The sequence below is a fragment of the Solanum tuberosum genome, unplaced genomic scaffold (assembly GCF_000226075.1).
Source record: "Solanum tuberosum cultivar DM 1-3 516 R44 unplaced genomic scaffold, SolTub_3.0 scf00052, whole genome shotgun sequence".
Lineage (NCBI taxonomy): Eukaryota > Viridiplantae > Streptophyta > Magnoliopsida > Solanales > Solanaceae > Solanum > Solanum tuberosum.
The window spans coordinates 1985555-2007815 of NW_006238977.1; the positions used below are offsets into that span (position 1 = coordinate 1985555).

Here is a 22261-nt window from a genome sequence, read left to right on the forward strand (position 1 = left end):
TATTCAGTAGGGTCCAGTTTCTAGAATCCTCGTGTACAAGTCATAATTTTGGCGTATGATCAACGCTAACGCCACCTTTTTATACGTTGCTCTATTTTTTTTTCTTCCTATCCATAGGGTTTCGGCCTTTCGGGACGTTAGCGTTAGCGGGTAATTATGATCTTGAATAAATAGATATATTTGTTTTATATGACAATTTTATGTTCTACATGGCGTTCTACATGTATTATGTCATGTAGGATACGTGTGCCTACTTGTTTAATTTTATACAAGTTAAAGTGTTTACTTGTGCACACTCAAAGTTGAAGTGCATAGTTATTCGTTGAAACCAAATTAAGGGTTATGTTTATGTACTATGTCTTCTAATTTAGCCAACTTTTGTTTATATAAATCTTGTGTAAGCAATTAAGTTTTGTCATTATTCAATCTAATTGCGGCCTAACTAAGTTCATGTGATTCTAAAGTTAGGAGGATTTTTTAATAGTGTGATAGTATACTCAAAATGTTGTAAATTGTTTGATTTATCACCATTACAAATAAGATGTTTGATATTGAGTTAAATCTGATATATCTTTTCTTTCACATATCATTACTTAATTTAATCATGTGTTTAATCCAATTTTTAAACTCATAACAATATTATGCTATAAAGTACCAATATCACCTATGAATAAAAAAATTCGTACGTGGGAAATGTTTCACCAATTATTGTCTTTAAAATCATGGAAGACAATGAACTAGTCCTTAATATCTAAAAATGATGTTTAATCTAAAATTTGTAAATTTAAATTTTTGAAAACTAAGATCACTAGTACGTCTGATTAAGTGAGATAATTTTCAACTACCTAATTAATCCTCTATTCTAACTATTATCCCCATAATTTTTTAATCTAAAATCATATATTTGATAAGCATTCAAGCAATTGCATCACATAATAAACCTGATTCATTAGTTGACTGTGTCACACAATAAATCTGGTTGTTGACTGATTAGTGCTTAATTGATGATGAGCTAACATAGTTTGTTAGGATTCAATTAGAAGATATTTGTAAATTGAGCACGAGGCTTATTTTAAATGTAACACGCAAAATAATGATCAATACAATTTTTTTCTCTTTTTTCTAAGCTCAAGTTTATAAATGGAGTTATGGATTTTGTGAGCTCATAATTTCTTAGTAAGCTATAAAGTTATATCATATCTTATCTAATCATCTCTCTTCAATATTTTTTCTTCTACTTTCTTACTAATTATTTATTTTCCCTTAAAAAGGGACAAAAATGGAATCTTTATTCTCCAACCACAAGGAAGAAAAAATAAAAATGCAGAGACCCTATTCTCTTTCGGTGGAAAATGGAATCTTGTAGGACCCTATTTCCAAGTTATATTATGGAGAAAAAGGTGGAGTCGGCTAATGGACATTGGGTAGACTTTTATAGTCAATTATTTATAAATTATAAATGTTATTTTAATTTATAATTTTTTTGCCAGGGAAATTTAGTTCAAAAAAATATAATAGTTAAAATTAAAAAGATTTATAACATTATGATATATTATTCAAATTATAAGAGAGTATGTGATATCATTTTCTCAAACAAAAGCATTTTAATTACATGGACGTTTATTTACCTTCCTAATTTTATTTTACTTGAATTTAATATCATCCAAAAGAATGTCGTGGCAAAAAGAAAGAAACGAAAAAAATCAAAACGCGTAAAAAAATAATAATTTTAAAAATAGTCCTACTAGTATATATAGGACTAGTATCATTTTTTAGAGTAAAACTATAAAAACTTTGACTAGCATTTTACTATGCATTTTTACATCATATTGATATGCAAAAAATTACAATTTATAGTACTTTTCGTATAATTTTTGAATATCTATTTTTTTGTTTAAATATCAAATTAATGCAATATAATTTGACGAGAGGGAGTTGCTCGGATGGTAAGCACCCCTCACTTCCAACCCGAAGGTTGCGAGTTCGAGTCACCAAGGTAGTAAAAGGGGTGGGAGCTCCGAGGGAGGGTTAAAAAAAAATGCAATCTAATTTAACTTTCGAAAAACACAACATGACAAATAAAAGTGGACGGAAGGAGTATAATGAAAATAAAATTATTTTTAAAAGAACCCAACCACAATCACCCGTCCTTCTTCGGCAGATTTAACACTAAAGCAGAAGACTAATAGAACAAACGGTAAGGAAGTTGATCTTCCCATATACAAACTTTTTAACTCCAAATTGCTTTAGGTAGTATTCTTCTTTAAGGAAAGAAGACTTCAAGAGTCGTATTTAACCAAGGGAAAGCATATAGCCGCTGCAATTGAGATCTCTAGCAATAGAACATTCGACAGTAAATGCCGCAGTGTAAAGGGCTCAACAAATGGTGTCGGGTGGTAACCACCACCCTCACCATGAGAGTAACTTAAAGCTTGAGAAATCATGTGAAATTGTGAATTTGAGTGTTGCACATAAATTAGCCATATAACACTTCATGAAACAAATCATCTTTACTGAAAAGCTAGAAACAGCCACCAAATATTCAAAAATAGTTCAGAACTACAAAAGAAACCATACAGGGCTTACATAGTAGATGTCATAATAAGTATTTGCTTAGCCTTTAAGAATAATCACTTGTAGAATTCAAAGTCAGTGTCAGGCTTCTTCACGTTCGTCCTGTAACCCTTTTCAAAGTCCTTTGGAAGGATGACATATCGATTCTTGCGCACTGCATGCATACCAGCTTCTTGACAGATAGCCGTAATCTGCAGATATGTCAATTCATGTTCATTTCAAATAAGGTAAGGCCTCAGCATAATAATTAGTGTTGCAGAAGTGAAGAAAAAACAGTTGCAGCCAAAACAAAGAACGATTATTGGAACTAGAACCCTGATTTCCACAGTTTTATCAACCAAAAAAAATATAGAGATAAGAAACGAACCTCAGCAGCACTGATTTTATCAGGGCGAGAAACATAATCTTCCAAGTCAACCTCATCACCTAAGTTCATCTTAGCCGTGCATACCTGCCAATAAAACAATTCAGCGTTAATTTTGTTACATTGTATAAAACAAAACACAGCAAGGCTCTCAGAGAAGCAGAAAGACATTCAAGAATCCATCAAACTGAACTTTTTCCTACAATATTTTCCTCCATTACTTTTTTAGGAGAGGAGAATAAAGAAGAACACATCATGAGTATAAAGATTATAGAAAATCCACCTGAAAAACAAGCCTTTTTTGACGTCTATCAGGCAACGGAAATTCAATCTTACGATCAAGCCTTCCAGGACGTAAAAGTGCAGGGTCCAGTGTGTCGGCTCTATTGGTTGCCATAATAACTTTCACATTCACTGTTTGGTCAAACCCATCCATCTACAGAATACAAACCGAGGAAAATGTGGCTCATCAAACAATGCCGGGTCTTGCGTTATTCTGGAACTGCTTTATAACATGAATAGAAGCCTACCTGATTTAGTAGCTCCATGAGGATACGCTGGACCTCTCTATCAGCTCCAGTCTGAGCATCAAACCTAGCAGTAGCAATTGCATCAACCTCATCAATAAAAATGATTGCTGGAGCATTTTCTTTGGCAAGGCGGAAGACATCACGAACCATTCGTGGACCCTGCAAAAATCAGTGAATAAATGAGAAGATAAAATCTAGACTAAATAGAATCAGATGATGTCTCATCACTCTTCATGGACACAGTATGATATGATAGTCACGCTCCAAACAGAAGAGAAATGTGTCTCAAAGGGAATAAAGTAGTGGCTGATCTGAAGTTGCAATAAAGACTTGGGGTGACATAATTGATCTGAAATTGCATAAAGACTTGGGGGCGAACATGATTGAAACCAGACTGCTCGTCCACATAACTGAACTTATCCTACTATATTTTTTTTATTTTTTTTTATAACCGAGAAATCAAGATCTGTCTCTCCAGCCAATTCTACATGAAAGATCATATACAAGATATTCTCCTAGTCAACATGATTGAGACAGGGGAAGCCCGTGTCTCTATCCTTCCTTTTTGTTTGAAAAGGGAAGTAGAAGTCCACACATTTTAATCAATCTATGGAAGAATATCCAGGGCATTCTGTGTTACTACTTTATAGTGAGAAGATCTTGACAGGTCTTGTATTTTGACGAAAAATGTAATCAAAGAAACGAAAAGGTATTGAGCCATTCACTATTGAGATAGGCCTTGACTTGAAGTCCTCCAGAACTACATTAGATATGCATGTTAGCTCATAAATCGGAGAAGGAAGGTGAATTGATTATTGGCATGAAAGACACTAATAGCAGTGTTACAACATCAAAAGAAATTTAGAATGTACGTTTTTATAAAGAAAGCATTTTTATAAACTCTGTGAAAACTTTACTTTGGGAGAAAAGGGGTCAGCTACTTTGCTAGAATACAAAAATAAAATAAAAATACAAAATACTCTCATTATCAAATACTACAAGAATTTATAAACTACTTGTGACTGTTAGGCATCTGATTTGAAAGTAAGACATTAAGTTGTTTCAAGAAAGCGTCTTTACCTGCAAGCCATCAGAACTTTGACTATATTTTGGATTCAAGAATAAGTAATTTACTGCATAAAAAACTGTTTACCATAGCTTCAAAAACTTCCCGCCAGCTTAGCTATTGAACAAATTTAAAAGAAACCTGTAACTCTTGACTTTTTCAAACATGCTTCTGAAGCCGCTATATCATCATAAATCGATTATTTACCACCATAACTCCTTAAGTGCTTAACTATAATACAGTCCCTATTCATCAGGGAGAGCAGTAAGATTTAAGAAATGCATCACCAAGCAAACCTCTATATTGTGACTTTCATGCTAGACCACTTATTATAAAGGACTTGCTGAGCTTAGGATGGTAAAAGCAAACATGTCAATAGTGAAGGTCTGCTAAACATCTACTTTTGACTTGTCCTTAACTTGGTTGCATATTGGATAGGTTTGCTGAAGCCAACTCATTAAAAGTGAAGGGTACATGTGTCCCTACACTTGCAGGACTATGTCTCTCAGAACACAGAATTCTTGCGATGTTATTGATCTTTTTAAATTCAGAAATTGGGTAAAGTACCATCTTATGTTTGGTTTCTAAATTTGTAATGTTTAATTTCAAGAAATAAATAAACCAGTATCCTATGCTAAATGATCATCTAGTGAATCTTCATAAAGCACAGTTGGGTCCTTTAACTTCAAAGGAGATAGTATATTAGTTAATTACCTTATTCTCGATCCCAATCAAGGTTACTACTACCTATGAAATTGGAAAGCCATATAGGCAAAGAGATTAAATGCTATTCTATATCTCTTTTTATGAGATACAAACACTTTAAACTGAAAGCTCTGACTGATATCCTGCTACTTTGATCTAAAGTATATTGATGCGTAAATTAAGAGTTCACAAGCATACCTCGCCCAAGTACTTCTGAACAAATTCTGAGCCAACCACCCTTATGAAGGCTGCGGTGGTATGATGTGCTACAGCCTTTGCAAGCATAGTTTTCCCAGTGCCTGGTGGACCATAGAGCAACACACCCCGGGGAGGATCTATACCGATCTGCTTGTACAACTCATGATGAGTTAGAGGTAACTCAACAGCTTCACGAATTTCCTGCTTTTGTATGTCGCAACCTCCAATATCCTGGTATTAGAAAAAAACATAAGCTCAAAAACTAAGAAATAAATAAGACCTGTGAAAAAGTGGATAATTTGGATGAAACGGAAACGAAAACAAAAAAAACTATTGAAGGCTTAAGAACTCCCTTCACAAAGCTTGGGAGATGATCTCTTTAGAAATATTGTAAGTTCGTAACTAGTTGCAAGAAAGGTTCCCAAAGAGCTTTTGAAGGTTACAAGAATGAAATGTTTATTGATGCTTTTGCACACAAGAGAACTACTTCCTTTCAGTCCTTAATAAAAAAAAATAATTAATTTCAAGTATACAGAATGGGCCCTGATAAGCCACTTGACCAGATTACCAGCTTTACAGCAAGTCAATTAATAGGACTCTAGAAAAGCCATAGTATTTATTACTGTTAGGAGATTATGATTTCCTCCATAACTACAGAGGTTCTTTTACACCCAACAACATGTTTTTGTTTTCAGAAGTAAGCTGGTCACTGCACTAATGAAAATTGACTTTCTACTGTACGAGATCGAGTTTGGTGCTACAATAACCAAAATTCAAAATTAAGAGAATTCTATGCTGAAATATGTCCTGAGATTCAGAAAGATTCTTAATTTTCCTTAAGTTGAAATTTAAAAAACCTCTAATTTGCTATTATTACTGTAACAAGTAGTAATCCCTACACAAAAGACTCCACATAATAAGAAACCCTAACCAATGTATTTAAGCACAAAAAAAAAAACCTACTCTGAGCAGCTCAGAAGTATAACACTTACATTGTAAGTAACATCAGGCTTCTCCGATTGGCTAAGCAGCGAAATACTGGAATCAGCTTCAGGTGGCAAAACATCAACAAGCGCATTTGAATGGCGATGCAAAGCCACAGAAGCCGACGGCTTAAGAAGCTCTCGATTAATCGTACTTAGTATCCTAACATAGTAATTAGAACCCGTAGTTGAACCTACAATAGCGTTATTCTGATCAATCATCTCCATGAACTGTCCAATTACTAACGGCACCGACTGGATCCGTTTGACTTCTTCCTGTGCCCGTAAATGTTCTCGTCGGAGGTTTTTGAGCTCGTCCTTAACATATTCCTCTTGGATCTCGATGAATTCGAGTTGCCGTTGAAGTGATTTCAGGCGAGCGTATAAGTCATCTTCTCCATCGGAAGGAACGTCGGTGATGGAGGTTTCCGTCCGGGTTGCCGGAAGTTTCTCGACGGGTTTCGGGTCGAGAACCATCGCTGTTGCCATTGTTGGAGTTGTTTGATTACAGAGAGAATAAGGAAGAGGGGTGAGAGTTGGATAAAAGTGGAGTAGGGAACAAGAAAAGGGAATATCAAATTCGTGGGTTTGCTTTTGGGTGTTCGGACTCGGGTATGGGTCATTTACTACTCCCTATTCTTGAAGAATATAGCCATATTTAAGGATCCATGTTTAAATAATGACCAAAATTTACCAAATTTTTTTTCAATTGAAATTGAAAACTCTCTAGTTTATTCTAGATTTCACTTTTTAAAAGTTTAAAATTCATGTCATAATCTTGTAATATTGTATTTTTACTTTTTAGAGTTTGATAGTTATGACAATATTATGATATTTTCATATGAGAATTGAGAAGTGACCTATTTGTTCAACGAATTTCTAAATACAAATAATTATTTAAAAGTTGATTCTAAGAGTGGCAAGCCCGATTTTTTTTACTTTTACATAACTCAAGCCTATAATATAAACATGTAAGGCCCAACGAAATGTATTCACATGTAGCAACTTTAGGCTATTTTGTTTTCTTCTCACATTTTCCTGTTCTCAAAAAGATGTTTGAAGTTGTCTTTTTGAGTCATACCAAACTTCAAGCAAAAATGCTTTGATGATTGATCTTCGCAAAGCCAAACTTCAGATAAAAGTAGCTAAAGTTAAACACAAATTTTCAAACAAAGTTGTTTCCAAAATAGCAACTTACAAAAAATAAAACAAACACAAGTTAAATAGTGACAATAAAAACAATATTCGTGCACTTATCTCAAAGTGGTTAGTCCTGAAAACTTCTTCTTTTACCTAAAGCCCACCTAGATGTAAGCCCATAGGGCCCAATGAATGCATTCACCTGTAAGCAACTTTAAGCTAGGGTTTTTTCTTCATTATCTCGTTTCTCAATCCGCAGAGCGATTGCAGAGAATTAGCCATGGGGAGAAGTAAGTTTTTTCTCCGAATATCTCTCTTCTTAAGTATATTCACATCTTCATCTACTGTTTCAGCTATAATTTCTCTGATTTGCGAAAAAACGATTTGAATCTATCAGTATGTTCATAGCTTTTGTGATATTGTTTGAATTTTGCTGAAACGATATGTTAGATGTGTTTCTAGATAGTTCTCGGTTGAGGAGTTCATTTGATTTATCTCTGTTTAGCAGCTTATGTCTAGTGTTAGAAAGAGCATTGCTTTTTGTGCATTGGCTCGTGGCAAATGCAGAGAACCTGTAGTGTTGGAGAGGCATAATTTGTTTGTATGTAAGACGAGTGATTCATAGTTTTTGTGTTATTGTTTGAATTTTACTGAAATGGTGTATGTTAGACGTGTTTCTAGATGCTACTCGGTTGAGGAGTTCATTTGGTTTATGTTTGTTTTGCGTGTTGTGCATTGGTTTGTAGTAAAATGTCCAGCGTTTAAATTCTAGATTCTAGTAGAGACGAAAACTGCTAGGTGGGATAGATTCATCCGATGCCTATACTGGTGTAAAATAACAGATACCTGTGAAATAATCTGGATGTGTTCGAACTGATCCAAGCAACACTTCATTGATCAATATAAACAATGATGCCATTAGTGACTCATTGTACAACTAGCCAAGCTCATCTGTGCTGAAAAAACTTTACAAATCATCTAATATGATAAAATTAGCAATTTTAGAGGCTGCAAATGTAGAACTAGAATTGAAGGGACAATTTATCAATTATCTATTGAGCAATGGTAGTACTATCTTTGAATGGTTCCACTCAGGAACCAAACTATTTCAGACGATGGAGATGATTTTATTCAAAAATTTATGGACAGTTTTTGACGTTGTTGGTTTTTAATGTGCTTCCTCAGATTATACAAGGAAACAATTGTGCGGAATTGAGTTTCTTGTCTAGTGAATGTGATTCATTGTTAGGGTTTACCAACCTACCATTTACCTTCTACTTCCCGCGACATGTCTCTAGTGAGCAAATATCAAATGATTATTAGAAAATTATGTTTATCCGGTCTATTATTGAATGACTTGACAACTTCAAGAACTCAATTCCGCACAATTGTTTGAATACAATTGACTCATATTCTATTTTTGTACATAAAAAATAAAAAAGAGAATGACTGAATTATATGATGATGACTTGGGTTAATTTAGTATGATTTCTTTTGATAATCAATTTGCTACTTACATTATTGATGCTGATGTTAATTAAACGTTCTCCAATCTATATAAATCAAACCAAAAGGGCAGCATTTGAATGAAAGGATGGATATCGATGGAAGGTGCACGCTGACATATTCCTTGTAAGGCGCACACTGACATTAGTCTTGTAAGGCGCATGCTGACATGAGACTTACAATTATAACATTAAAAAAAACTTTTGAAAAATATTAATATTCTTTTTTCATTATTTATTTAATCATCTGATTGTTTTCGTGTTTATTCAAACCATTAAGAACCGATAATGTCATAGGAAAAAAAATCAAAACCATTATCAATTAAATATTAAATCCATTAAATTTAAATCGATCATAAACTAATCTCTCGTAGCACACATTTTGCACAATAAACCCTTCATTTGAGTTTTAGAAATCACTATGCATAATACACCCTTAAATTTAATCGCTCTACTCTTTAAACATTGAAACATCAGTAATATTTGCTCAAATATGTATAATCAAACTCCTATAGTAAATTTTGAGAATTCTTTATCTAATTAAGTAAGTTATTACAAAGTTGTAAACTTCATTAAAAGCTCCATTAATAGGCATAAAAAAGTTTCAAAACTTTGAATTTAAAAGTTTATTCAAGCGAAATTATTATTTATTCCAATGTATAAATAAGTTGTATACAAGTTATATGTAAATTGTTTATTTTGACCAGACTATATACAACAAATAATGCAAGTTGTATATTTCAAAAAAAAAATTCATTTACTTTTTGTTTGTGAAAGTTCATTTCCCCACCTCGTACAAAAAAAAAATTCATATACTTTTTGTTTGTGAAAGTTCATTTCCCCACCACGTAATCCTCTTTTCAATTTCCATCCCCTTATCCTCAATTTTTATTTTTTTACATTATAAAAGGGAAAAATCACTTAAATACACAACATGTTTTACTATATAATCTAAAATTTCCTACCATTTAAAAAAATTTCAAATATCCCTATTTTACGTTATTTATCAGTCGGATACATCACTTTATGCGATGTATCGAGACATACGCAATGTATCGGGACATTATTTTACGCGATGTATCAGTCATATACATCAATTTACGTGATGTATCAATCAGATACATCACTTACGGTCTTACGCGATGTATCGGGACGTTGAATGATGTATCCAAAATCTGAGGCGCGATGTATTAGGACGTTGATGGATGTATTCGAAATCGAAACGCTATGTATCAGGACGTTTTGGGATTTGGATTCCACCAAATTTAATGGATTTTAGTTTGCATAATTGCGCTCCATAGCAAATTTTATGTTTGCTATGGAGCTTTTGATTTTGTATAATTCGCTACTAAACATCTAATTTTATACAAATTGTTCAGTGTATAAATTCATTTATACATTGTAATTTTGTATAATAAGATCTGTATTTGTATAATTATAAGTATATAGGACGAAAATCTATGTATTTGATTTGTATATACACTTTTCTCTCGATTTATACAAACACATTTTATACCGAAATGTATAAAATGGCTAATTGTATAGCTAATCAGATGGCAAAAAAAGGGGATGTTTGCTGCGAATTACAATTAAAATAAACTATGGCTATAGCATTTAATTTGAATTAATAGTTTGTTATTTCATACAATTTTCTCAAAAAAGTATGTGGTTAATGGGTCAAGTTTAGGTTTGAATGCAATCGGCCCACCGACCTTCTACTGACGCATGCCAAGATGTAAGCCCATATAAGGCGGCCCAATCTATTCATTCACCTATTAAAGAACGTTAAATTAGGGCTTTCTTGTAATTTCGACTTTCTCAAGCCGCCGCCGAACAATTCCACACACAGAATTAGCGATGGGGTGAAGTAAGTTTATTTTCTCCCAATTTTACGTTAATTTGCACGGCTATACAGTACCGAGTCATTATTGGTTAGAAGGGTAGTATGGTCAATTACTACGTCAACTGAATTTTCTTGGTACTTTCAAATAAAAGATAAAATCGCTTTTTAATAAATTTCTAGGCTTAATTTTTTCCCCTTATCAAATTTCTCTTTTCTTTCTCTCTCCGTCGTAGCGGTCATCGACGGCGGCTCTTCTTCTTCCTCCTCTATCCATTTGATGGAAAACGGACCGCCACAGCCGTCAGGTTTGCATAATCTCTCTGTATTTCGATCTTTTCGTTAGCGGGTTTGGTTTTATTTTTGTCAATTGCCCTTTTTTAGATAGTGTTTGGCCTACTTGTCGTGTACCGCGACTAATTTAATGAATAGATTGAAGGAGATCACCTAAAGTTTTTGTTGTTTTGGGATTTGGATTTGGATTTTGATCTCTCGTGGTCAATTTTGAGTTTCATTGTTGTTAGGGCATATGTTTGGGGGTTGTCAAGTGCCAATTATCTGATTAAATTACGTTTATATCCGTGCAAATTTCGATAGTAAACTCATCGAGGGGGCAGAGTTATCTGGTAATTGGGTTGGTGGGAGATATCAGGTATGAGGTGGAATAGCTGAGGTGTGTAAGCTGGCATGGGCGCCACTGTCATTGAAAAAAAGAAGAGAAAAAAGCAGCCAAGGGTGTGTTCTAGTGGTTGAAGTGAGGTCTCGGGTTAAGTTCCTAACAGATACAAAAACACTAGGTGATTTCTTCTCATTCATTGCTGGCTGGTAGGAGGTAGTGGAGGTGCGTGCAAGCTGGTCAGGACACCACATGTATTAAAAATAAAATATTGAGAAGAAATCTAATTTGTCTTAAAAAAGATCAGTTATTAATATTGGAATGATTTTCACCTGAATTGAGGCAGAGTAGATACAAGATTAATAAACTAATTTGTCATTGAAGTGTAAAAAATTGGTATTGGATTTAATGGGATCAATCAAACATGTTTAATTTACTCTGTGATGCCAACATCTGTATTTTCTGGTGGGCAGAATTTAGTTGTTAATCTTGTCTCCCATACTTGTATCTAATGTGGTTCTGATAAAGCCTCTAGTTTTTTCACGGGAAATTTCGTTTTCCTTGGAGTTGTCCAAGAAGTCAAATTACTAAGTATTGGAATGAAATGGCGAGAATAGAGCAGAATAAATATAAAGGATTTATATAGCTGAGTACAGCTAGTTTAGGATTAAGTGAGGGAGCTAACATGAAAAAAAATTAGAGTTGTGTGTTGAAAGAGAGAAAGTAGTATGCAATACTACTAGAGCCATCCATTAGTCACTTTAAATGTCTTTTCCGGTTGATATTTGATAAGATGATAGGCTACCCTACAGTTTGATAATTACAAGAAGTAGTAAATTTAAATCAAAGCAACTTCGTTAAACATACTGTGTAGCTATTATTTCTAGCAGCTGATACCGAGCAATTTCTTACATCCTTTTTTTTTATAGATTAATAATTAGGTAGATAGAATTTCATATTTTTGCTAAAGTTATTGTTTACAATAATAGTTGCTATGTATTTATTTGGTCAGTTTAATTAGATATATTTAAAGGCTATCTAACATGTTATTGGTTTGTCACAGTAGATATGTATTTGAAATGATAAATTGTTGTATTCACAGAAACAATTTACTCTCGACCAACTCATTTTTTCTACTTTTTACTTTCTTTCGAGTATTATTGACTTGACATTTGTTTCCACGGCAGGTAGTAGCCCACCTCCAAAACCCTGGGAACGAGCTGGTTCTTCTTCAGGCCCTGCACCTTTTAAGCCCCCCTCTGCTGGTAGCACGAGTGACGTAGTAGAGGCATCTGGAACAGCCAGGCCTGGTGAGATTGTTTCAACTGCTAATAGGAATACAGCTGTTAATAATAGCACACTTGCAAGGCCTGTACCTACTCGACCTTGGGAGCAGCAGCAAACTTACGGTAGCTCATACGGAGGTATGAGATGTTTAGTTAATTTTCCCTCTTGCTCTTTTTTGTGCCTGTTCTGTTTTATCAGCAAGAGGGTTGGCTGTCTGAAATCCATTATTACAAACATGTCTGTTGATGCCTTTTTCACTAGCACAGCTGCTTTGTGGTTTGTAAATAACTATTTGTATTCTTTTACATCCTTAAGGTTCACTCTTGATATTATAAATACTAGCAACCTTGCATTAAAAGCCTCTTTTGGTTAGTATAACAACTAATTTATCCTTAAGGTCCACTTGTTTGTTCTGAATGTTTGTCCCCTAGCATCAAAAGGTTGGTTATTGAGTGATGTGTATTATGATATCTGCTTTTTGGAGTGCATGCATATGATTTTTCAGGATTATAATGCAATACATGATATGTAATCATGCACGCCATCATTAACTAGGCAAGTTCTTCCTAAATATATTCCGATTTTATCATACTGTTTGATTCTCTTTCATACATTATAAGTATGCCCAGTGCCCTTTTTTAAAATTCTTTTAAAAAAAAGAATTACTAGGGTGTCTAAGTTTGTACTCCAGCTATACATTCCTCTTTTGGAACTCATCTTAGTTAATGCACCTATTAAATCTGACTTAACCTCTGATTGAATGTTTCATTGAACTGTTATGCGATCTGCTAGTCAGTATACCTTCTCTTCTTATGTGTCCATTCGTAGGAATCAAGCGCTACTTGATTTTAATTCATTTGCAACCCAATTCCTACTTTATTTATACTTTGTCCTCTGTAAGTATGAATGGCATCTGTGTGTTTACCGAGCCAAATCAAAATGTTGTTATGGACATACTCTTTTCGTTTCCTCTTATGGTGAAGAAACTTTCTCAATCATTGAAAGTTTTGATCCAGTAATTGAAGTTAGTTATTGCAATTGAAGTCCTTTTTTATAGAGTACCCAATCTCATTATTTGCTTGATTGGGTCATTATGCAGGTATTAATACAGGTATGAATTATAATTCTGGATATGGAACTGGAACATATGGTTCTTATGGTGGTGGCTATGGAAGCGGAAGCACATACGGAAGTGGTTTGTATGGAAACAGTATGTACAGAGGAGGTTATGGTGGACTTGCAGGCGGTGGCATGTATGGTGGAGGAATGTACAATAGTGGGTATGGTGGCTCAATGGGAGGTTATGGCATGGGCGGTATGGGTGGTATGGGCGGCATGGGCATGGGACCCTATGGGGACCAAGATCCAAATAATCCATATGGTGCTCCACCTTCTCCACCAGGCTTTTGGGTCTCCTTCATGCATGTGGTAAGCTCTAACAGTACCAAATAAATTTATTTCTGTTCTATACTTATATTCGGGGACCCTAAAGTGAATTTGATGTGTACAAGTCCCTCATTTGCCCTGCACTTCCAGTACAAACTGTGCTGGCCTTCTTTTTGAATTTTTGTTTTCGGATTGGTCAACAGTCTAAAATTAGCCCAAGTGAATTGGTAATAGAGCAAGGCCTCCATAATACAGAGAGAGAGAATCACATAGGAAAGGGGAGAAATGTAAGGAGATTTATTGTGAAATCTCAAAAGCTTCTTGCAGCTCACTGGTTTCTGTGATGAGATACTTTTAGTTTATGAAAAAAAGAATTATAGGTAGATCCCAATGTTTTTGATAATAACATCCTCCCTAAGTTTAACTTGATATGAAAAATAGATCCTCCCAAAGCTTTTATAAATTGTGATATCTCTCTTTTTTGACGCTAATGGTTTTCTAGCCTGCAATTAGTAGGTTTGTCGATACGTATCTAAGAACTTGCAGGCCTCTTTGAATCAACAAAAAGTTCAAGGAGATGCAAATGAAAGTTACATATGGTATTTTAGTCTATACTCTATAGACATCATTAATGCCTTCTGTCCGTTGATAATTAATTGTTTTATATTATGTTACTTAATGGTGGCAGATGCAAGGCGTTGTAACTTTCTTTGGCCGCGTTGCAATGTTGATAGACCAGAATACCCAGGCATTTCACATGTTCATGTCGGCACTCCTTCAGGTATATGTTCACTTATTTATCCCTTGCATCCAAATAGTTCTTGAACAACCAATACCTCCTTAACTACCTTATGGAGTTCTGTATTTGCTACCCAAATACTCTGTGGAAAAGTATATAGGATGGTGACATGATAATTCATTAACATATTTTTTACAGCTGTTTGATCGCTCAGGGTTATTATATGGAGAGCTGGCAAGATTTGTGCTGAGATTGCTGGGGGTCAAAATAAAGGCCAATAAAATTCATCCCCCAGGCGCTAATGCACCTCATGGCCCTAATGCACTTCCTGGTCCTCACCAACCTCGTGGTAATCAGAACTTTATCGAGGGGCCTAAGGCTGCTCCAGGTGCTGCATGGAACGATGTGTGGGGTGATAATGCACAGTGATATAGAGTAGTGACTTACAAATGTCACCTACCATCGGAAGCCGTTGACAACAAGTTGCAGTTTGTTGAAAGCTACAGTATAGATAAGAGCTATGCTGGTGTACTCGTATGTAAAGCCAATCAGCTTACCGTGCTGGATTGATTTGCTGCATTTAAATGAATAATAATCTCGACTCCCCCTCCCTCCCCACCCCCTTCCCCTGCCATATTTGTGTGGGATTGTATAGATCAATGTGCACGTCAGTTTTGGAGACTGAACAACGTCGTTCTAGAAATGATGTGGTATGATTTCCATTGATTGGCGATAAGATGTTTCATTGTTACATCATTTGTGTAAATTCACCAAATGCGAAGTTCTCAATTTATTTGACGAATATCTTATTTGTTATACGTAGACCTTCATGCAGCAGCTCAGACAATTTTTTTTTACATGGATGCACAATACTCAAACGCAGAGTAGAATTCTTTCATGTTAGAGTAGTAGAAAGATAAAACGGATCTAAATTGAATAATAGAGGGGTAACAATGGACTCAAATATGGGAAGAGGAAAAATTTCACATGAAAAAGTAGTTCACCTTTTTTCCACCTTGTACATTAGTCAGTAGAGAAGTGTTATTTTGGACCTTCAAGTAATATGAGGAGTTTTTTTGACCCGGTAGTAAAATGGAGGACAGCATTGAGCTTTACCTAACAGGCAAATTTGACCTTTTCTTTCATTTATGTATTTAGTATTAGTACTCTCTTTGTTCCGTATTAGTTGATCACTTTCATTTTGCACATTACTTAAGAAATCATAAATAAGAAGATAATTATACTAATTATAACATTCCCTACTATTCTTCTATACCAATCCTTCCATTTATCATGCATCAAACAATTGTTCTGCATTGTGGCCTACATGCCACATGAAGAGCTACACCTCTGAGTGTGGGTTCTGCAATTTGCACCAAGCAACTGTTTCATTTGTATGTACATGCATTTATTAGAATCACTTTTTTTCTTATGGGAAGAAAACATTACAAGAAATTATACGCAGCTTGATACTAGTGTGCAGTGGGCACAACTGTCGTGCATTTCCATCAAGTTGGACAGGAAACAATGTTTCCAGTGGTGGACGGGTGAGTAACACGTCAGTTCCAGGGAATCCGAATTGGATTGACTGGGATGATAGTTTCTCCTCACGAGTCTGTAAAATCAGAATGTCTGCTGAGACCTGACAGCTTAAGAACTGAAGATTATCGCCACCTATTAAAACCTGAACGCTCAATGAGGGCAAATACACATTACTTCTTCTTTGACCTCTACATTACCTCTAGCAAGTTTAAAAATTTCCAACGCTACACCACTGATCTGAGAACTTCTGGTGATGTAAAGAATTGAGAGACGTTTGCATCCGTTTCTCAATGCCTGCAGTCCACGGTCACAAAGATTTCTACACCGATTCACATGTAGTGTTTTCAAGTTATGACAATGTGATGCAATAGATTCCCAAACCTGCTATCTTGACCTCATGACATATTGCTAAGTTCCATTCCTGAAGCGATGGACAACCCTTTGCTATTGTCATAATACAATCATCGCCAATCGTTCTGCTGGAGCGGAAATTCAACACTCTTAACTTTGCAGCAAATCCGACGCTAATAGCTACCAGACCATTCACACGAGTGCACCAGGTCAAGTTAGACACACTCAAGTATTCAATACCACCTCCACTTAGGATACTCCGTATTCCATTAGGTTCAAGCCTACAGTAATTGGCTTCCAAATGAGTCATATTAACCAGCAATTTGACTTGGTCAATATATCATGAATTTATGGATTAATCCAAAATTTAATATGAATTTATCAATAAAATTTCACTGTCTACAGTTATAACGTTGAAGTAACTCATGTCATACTTCAAGAAAAAGCCTGAACTACTTTGAGCAACAAGGTAATTACACCTGAACTTAACACAAGCTAATAAATAGATAATACCAAAGGGCATGAGACAACTCTCTTTGACTAACTCGACAAAATTATCCCCCAACTTTGAAAGAGGAGGTCCTCATTAAAGGGGTTGTAGTGACCAAGCATAGAGGAATGTTTATCGAAAATATAGATTCACGCAAAATCGTAAAAACATGTGTGGAAATAATGTCAATCTAGTGTCGAAAGGTTAAGAAAGTTGGTGACCTAATGATAGATGAGACGATGAACAACAACCTAACTATAAAGGTCCTAAGTTAGAATTTTTTTGCCAGATAACATTCGAGCCGTACAAAAGGTGTTATGATATGAACATTGTCTCAGTGAAATGAATATGTTTGTGAAAATTGTTGACACCCAATTTTGACCCTTCTTTCTTCTATTTCATTGTTTCGAGCTTCTAATTTAATAATGTATCAAATTATCATTTTTCACAACTATTTTTACTACTACATTTATTTATCTACTAAAATTATATATTTATTATCGAAATTACCATTATCACTTTTTCACCTTTTCTTTAAAAGTTGTTTGTCATCATTATGTTTCACGTCAATATTTTGCATTTGTAATTTATATTAGCGTAAAATCGTAATATTGATATTTTTTTTTATTCATGTAAATTATTAGTTGTCATCTTATAACATTTTAAGTATTGGTTATTAAGTTAGAAGTCCAAAACAATTCAAAAGAAGAAAGAAAAAAGCCCAATATGTTCACACCAAGTAATCAGCCCATTTTCTTTTAAAATTTGGTTCGAAATCTAGCCTTTTGATGGCCCATTTTCGCCCAATTTCAGCAGCCCAAACCCCATCTCCCAAATAAACCCAATACGATTAGAAGCTAGGGTTTTCCTTTGGTGCTGCGCAGCTGGTCACTCTTTCCTCTTCCAGCAAACATTTGAGTACTTTCACCATTTGACAGACGTTGGTTGCACCATTCCCGTGCAAAGAATGCTTTATCAGATACGTCTCCATCTCCTCTTCCCTTTTTCATGATTATAGAATACCCATATCAAAAGCATAGTTAAAGCTCTTCCATTTCAAGTATCATCTGAAGCAAGTCTTGTTTTCTTCATCCAAATCACGTGAAGGATCAGAAAGTCGTCCAATATCTGTCAACGTTCGGATTCAAAGTAATGAAAAGATTCGAAAATCAAAAATCCCGCCCAAAAACACAACCCTAGCTCTAAATCGCCTATAAATACTCGCATTCGGGAAGAATTTTGGGCAGCTCATACTCTCATAAGTATTAATATTTGTTCTAATACATTTCATCTTTTCGCTCTCTGTCGGGATTCTTGTTTTGAGTGTGTTCAAGCTCGTCTTTGTTCGAGTGTAGACCTGTGATCGAAGCACCTTGTTCATTGCCCTGCAACAGGTAATACTCCCTTTTTTATCTCTGTTTTATCATCGTGATTAAATATACATTCTAAGAAATCTATATGCCCAGAGTGATTCTTGCTTAAGTTGGCTGTGATCAAAGTTATATGGAGAGTATTTTGTATTTTTTTTTGAGACATGTACAGATTTGGACTTGTTCTTATTTAGGTTGAGTTTATAATGTGGAAATCAGTTTATTTTGTTTTGTTTCAAGATTTACAACTTTTCTTTTTTTTGCTTTTTTTTAGTTTATCTTAAGCTTGAGAAAGATGTTATTGTTTTAATCTATTTCTAGTTGGTTTCAAAGTTGTCAGTTGCTAGACCCTTCTTATTCGACATTCAAATGTTATACGTTTTAGATGTTGTGAATGAAAGAATGGTTCCGTTTTAGTTTCACATGAAATCAGTTTTGGTTATTAGTTAATTTTCATTTGGTGTCTTTGTATTATAAAATTACAGCTCGTATATTGTTATGTAAAAGTATATCTAAAGGGTATAGCTTCTATTTTGGCATAATTAGAAATTAAGTGATAAGTGTTAGCATGTCATTATCTCACACTGCATATGATTTCCCTCATGTAGCTATATGTAAAACTTGAGCTTAAGCCTTCTTTTAACTCTCTGTTAGTGTATAATCGTTTTTTTGTTTCGTTTCTTCTTTTATTTAAAAAAAATAAAAAATATTATGTGTTGGCTATGTATAAAGAAATCAATATCAAAAGAGCCATGGTTGTAGCCTCATTGTTCACGTTATATGAGTGTAAATTTTTATTCTTTTATATTCTATTAGAGATATGCATGGAAGCTTGTTTGATATCATGAAGGCTATGAATTATTTCTTCCTAGTTGAATATGAAGAATTTGAGGTTTAGCTTATGTTCAATATATATATTTTATGATTTAGCTATTTTTTTTAGTTGGTTCAGAAGTCTTCAATAGCTAATGAGTATTTTATTTGATGCTTGCATATCTTGTGTTTGTAATAATATATACATTGTATAATTTTGCTTAGTTCTACATTTGATTTTCACTATCGTTTAAGGTCGAATCGTCTCACTAATCTCCTCTTTACTTTCTTTTTATTTACATGTACACTCGGGGCGCGTATGGAGTTGCAATATGACTCCACCTCTATCCAAATTAGAGAAGCGACCTATCTTGCATTTAGCTCGTGTCTAGAATGATTCACTCATTCCAAAAGAAAATCCCGCATTTCCTCCTTATCTCAAAGCTTTATATTTTTTATGCATACATATATGTTGTTATCTTTGACTAACATTTTACACTTCTTTTGGCACCTATATTTATGTTTCGTTTCAATTTATATTTGAACTTATGCAAACTAATTAACTAAGAACTTAAGCAAACCTAGTAGCTCACCTTCCCCTCCTCTAGATATTGGGTTTAATATATTAATTTGGCTTAGAACAATGACCTATAAATTAAGTTCTTTTGTTGCTTAACTCGCTTGTTAGTTTGAGAAAGTTTTGTTTTGCAAAGAAGTTGGACCCCTTTTTAATGAATATGTATGTTGCTTTAAACTGTACTTTTTCATAAACTAAGGTCTTAAATACAACTTTTCTAACACTTTCCACAAACCTTTGTTAAAATTAAAAACAAAAGTGTAAATATTTGAACTCTAAAGTGAGTTATTTTGAGAATGTAAAAGGGGCGATTTGTACGTCTTTTGTTTATATTTTAAAAATGTTAACTTTATAAAATGTTGATATGTCTAGAGCTTTAAAACACAACTCTTTTTGGGAATTATGAGTAGGTGAATTTGAAGATAAAAGGCTTTCAATTGGATAAAAACTTTTATTTTTTATCAAGGCAAAATATATTTCATTATCTTTAGCTTCAAGATTTCCTTGTTAATTCAATTTCATAAAAAGATTTTCTTTCTTAAACAAAAAGCATTTGACTTGGCCAGCTATTTTGAAGATAACAAATTATGCATATTTCATTCAAACTCCTTTTCTCGCTAAAAAATCAAGTTTAAACTAATGGTTGTTTCATTTCATTTTTTTAGATCTTTCTATATGAAGTTAGTATATTTTAAGGTTTTTATACTTTAACTTTTTTAGGTTACTTTGCCATGATTTAATTAATACTAGTTTTTTTTTTCTTAGCTTTTAATGGTTATGTTATTTTCTCTCTAATTAACCTAAGTTTGGCCGGTAACCGTCTTTAACGGATCTTAAAGTATGCCTTACCCCTTTTCTTTAGGATAATTAGAACCCTTACCTAGAATCTTAAGTTAGTAGACCATTTAATTGAAGTCATTTTAGTATTACTTAGTTAATAATTTAGGTATCCTAATTTACCTTAAAAATAATTAGGTGGCGACTTCTTAAGTTAATTAATTTGGAAATCACCAATATGTTGTACACTAATTTGACCTTGGTTAAAATGGGGTATAACAAAAATGTAGTTGGCACTCTTTACCTCAAGTTTTATATCGAACAAATCAATTAACACAAATAGTTTAGAAGTAGTAAGTTTTTTGAATCCTAGAAAATCGACAAGTCACACTGCTAATTTTTGGAATCCGAAATATCTATCCTAGTCACTATGGTCTATGAATATATTTGCCCAAATAAGGACATCTCCAACCCTAAACTCTATTTTTACTCTCCAACTATAGAGTTCTTTATTTTTTACAGACAATCAACTCCAATCCAGTTCTCTATTTTACTCTCAAAAAGAGAATATTTTTTCTCTCCTCAATATTGTATTATTATTTATATTTCTATTTCATTTTCTTATTTCATAATATAAATCCGCTCTTTTTTCTTTTTCAAAATAATCACTCTATATAATTTTCATGTAATATAAAATTATTACTTTTCAAAGAATTATTTAATATAAAATTATATTTTATTCTAAAATCTTAAAGAACAACTACAAATAATTGAAAAAAAGAAATCAACAAGTACAACCGCAATCACAAGCACAATAATTCTCTAGATTGTACACTATTTTTTCGAATATAGTTAAATCTAAAAACGACCTACCGAATTACTAAATTATTGTCGTAATTTTTAAAATTATTATGTTATGTATTGTATTGTTATCTTGTATTTAAATTATTATGTCATGTATTGTATTTTTAAATTGAAATTTTCATCTTATCATTTAAATTTTGTGCATTATTCATAGTGAAAATCAATAATACTATCAAATTATCTCTTAAAGTGACGAAAATTGAAAAACAAAGTATTTGAAATATTGCTAATTCGGAATGAAAGTAGTATATATTAAATAATATATTTTTTTAAAATATTGTATTACATTTAAAAAGAATTATGAATATTAGAAATTTAATTAATAGTCTTATATGAAAAATAATATGCTAGTTAGAAATAATAGAAATAATATTAAATTAATGAAAAAGTGAAATAGAGAGGATGAATTTGGAGAACTACTATTCACTTTTCTATAAATGGAGAATAGAGAGCTTTTTAGAAGGTGACCGAAGACTCAATTTTCTATTTTACTACTCCCTCCGTCTCATTTTATGTGAGGTAGTTTGACTCGGTACGAAGTTTA

The 22261-nt window shown here is 33.6% G+C and overlaps 3 protein-coding genes and 1 long non-coding RNA gene across 6 annotated transcripts in view; 2 read left to right on the plus strand and 2 right to left on the minus strand.

Annotated features, from left to right (window-relative positions):
* Positions 1-2432: 2432 nt before the first annotated feature.
* On the minus strand, positions 2433-6931 carry LOC102577768 (POTATP1). The gene is given in 6 exon segments (NM_001288131.1): positions 2433-2765; positions 2942-3025; positions 3222-3374; positions 3469-3627; positions 5438-5668; positions 6430-6931. Coding segments are annotated over 6 exon segments (1242 nt in total). The 5' UTR covers positions 6910-6931; the 3' UTR covers positions 2433-2630.
* Positions 6932-7767: 836 nt separating this feature from the next.
* Positions 7768-22261, plus strand: part of LOC102582711 (60S ribosomal protein L10-like) — a 37817-nt gene continuing 23323 nt past the window's right edge. Inside the window, exon 1 of the mRNA XM_006344025.2 lies at positions 7768-7850. Coding sequence (XP_006344087.1) covers positions 7841-7850 — 10 coding nt within the window. The 5' untranslated portion in view covers positions 7768-7840. The remainder of the gene's footprint in view (positions 7851-22261) is intronic.
* On the plus strand, positions 7769-15731 carry LOC102582162 (peroxisomal membrane protein 13-like). 2 transcript variants are annotated; one of them, XM_006344024.2, is made up of 5 exons: positions 7769-7850; positions 12709-12945; positions 13908-14236; positions 14883-14975; positions 15132-15726. In XM_006344024.2, the coding sequence occupies exons 1-5, from the start codon at positions 7841-7843 to the stop codon at positions 15360-15362; spliced, it is 900 nt and encodes a 299-aa protein (XP_006344086.1). In that variant the 5' UTR covers positions 7769-7840; the 3' UTR covers positions 15363-15726. The 2 variants fall into 2 exon arrangements, with proteins under 2 accessions (XP_006344086.1, XP_006344085.1); XM_006344023.2 differs by lacking the exon at positions 7769-7850 and adding an exon at positions 11110-11213 and having other exon boundaries at positions 15132-15731.
* The window catches only part of LOC107059994 (uncharacterized), a 23089-nt gene continuing 12047 nt past the window's right edge, over positions 11220-22261 (minus strand). Inside the window, exon 3 of one of the 2 annotated variants that reach the window (XR_001473078.1) lies at positions 11220-11757. This is a non-coding gene — a long non-coding RNA (uncharacterized lncRNA). Of the gene's footprint in view, positions 11758-16220; positions 17108-22261 lie in introns of those variants that run through there. The other variant, XR_001473077.1, reaches the window with a different exon arrangement.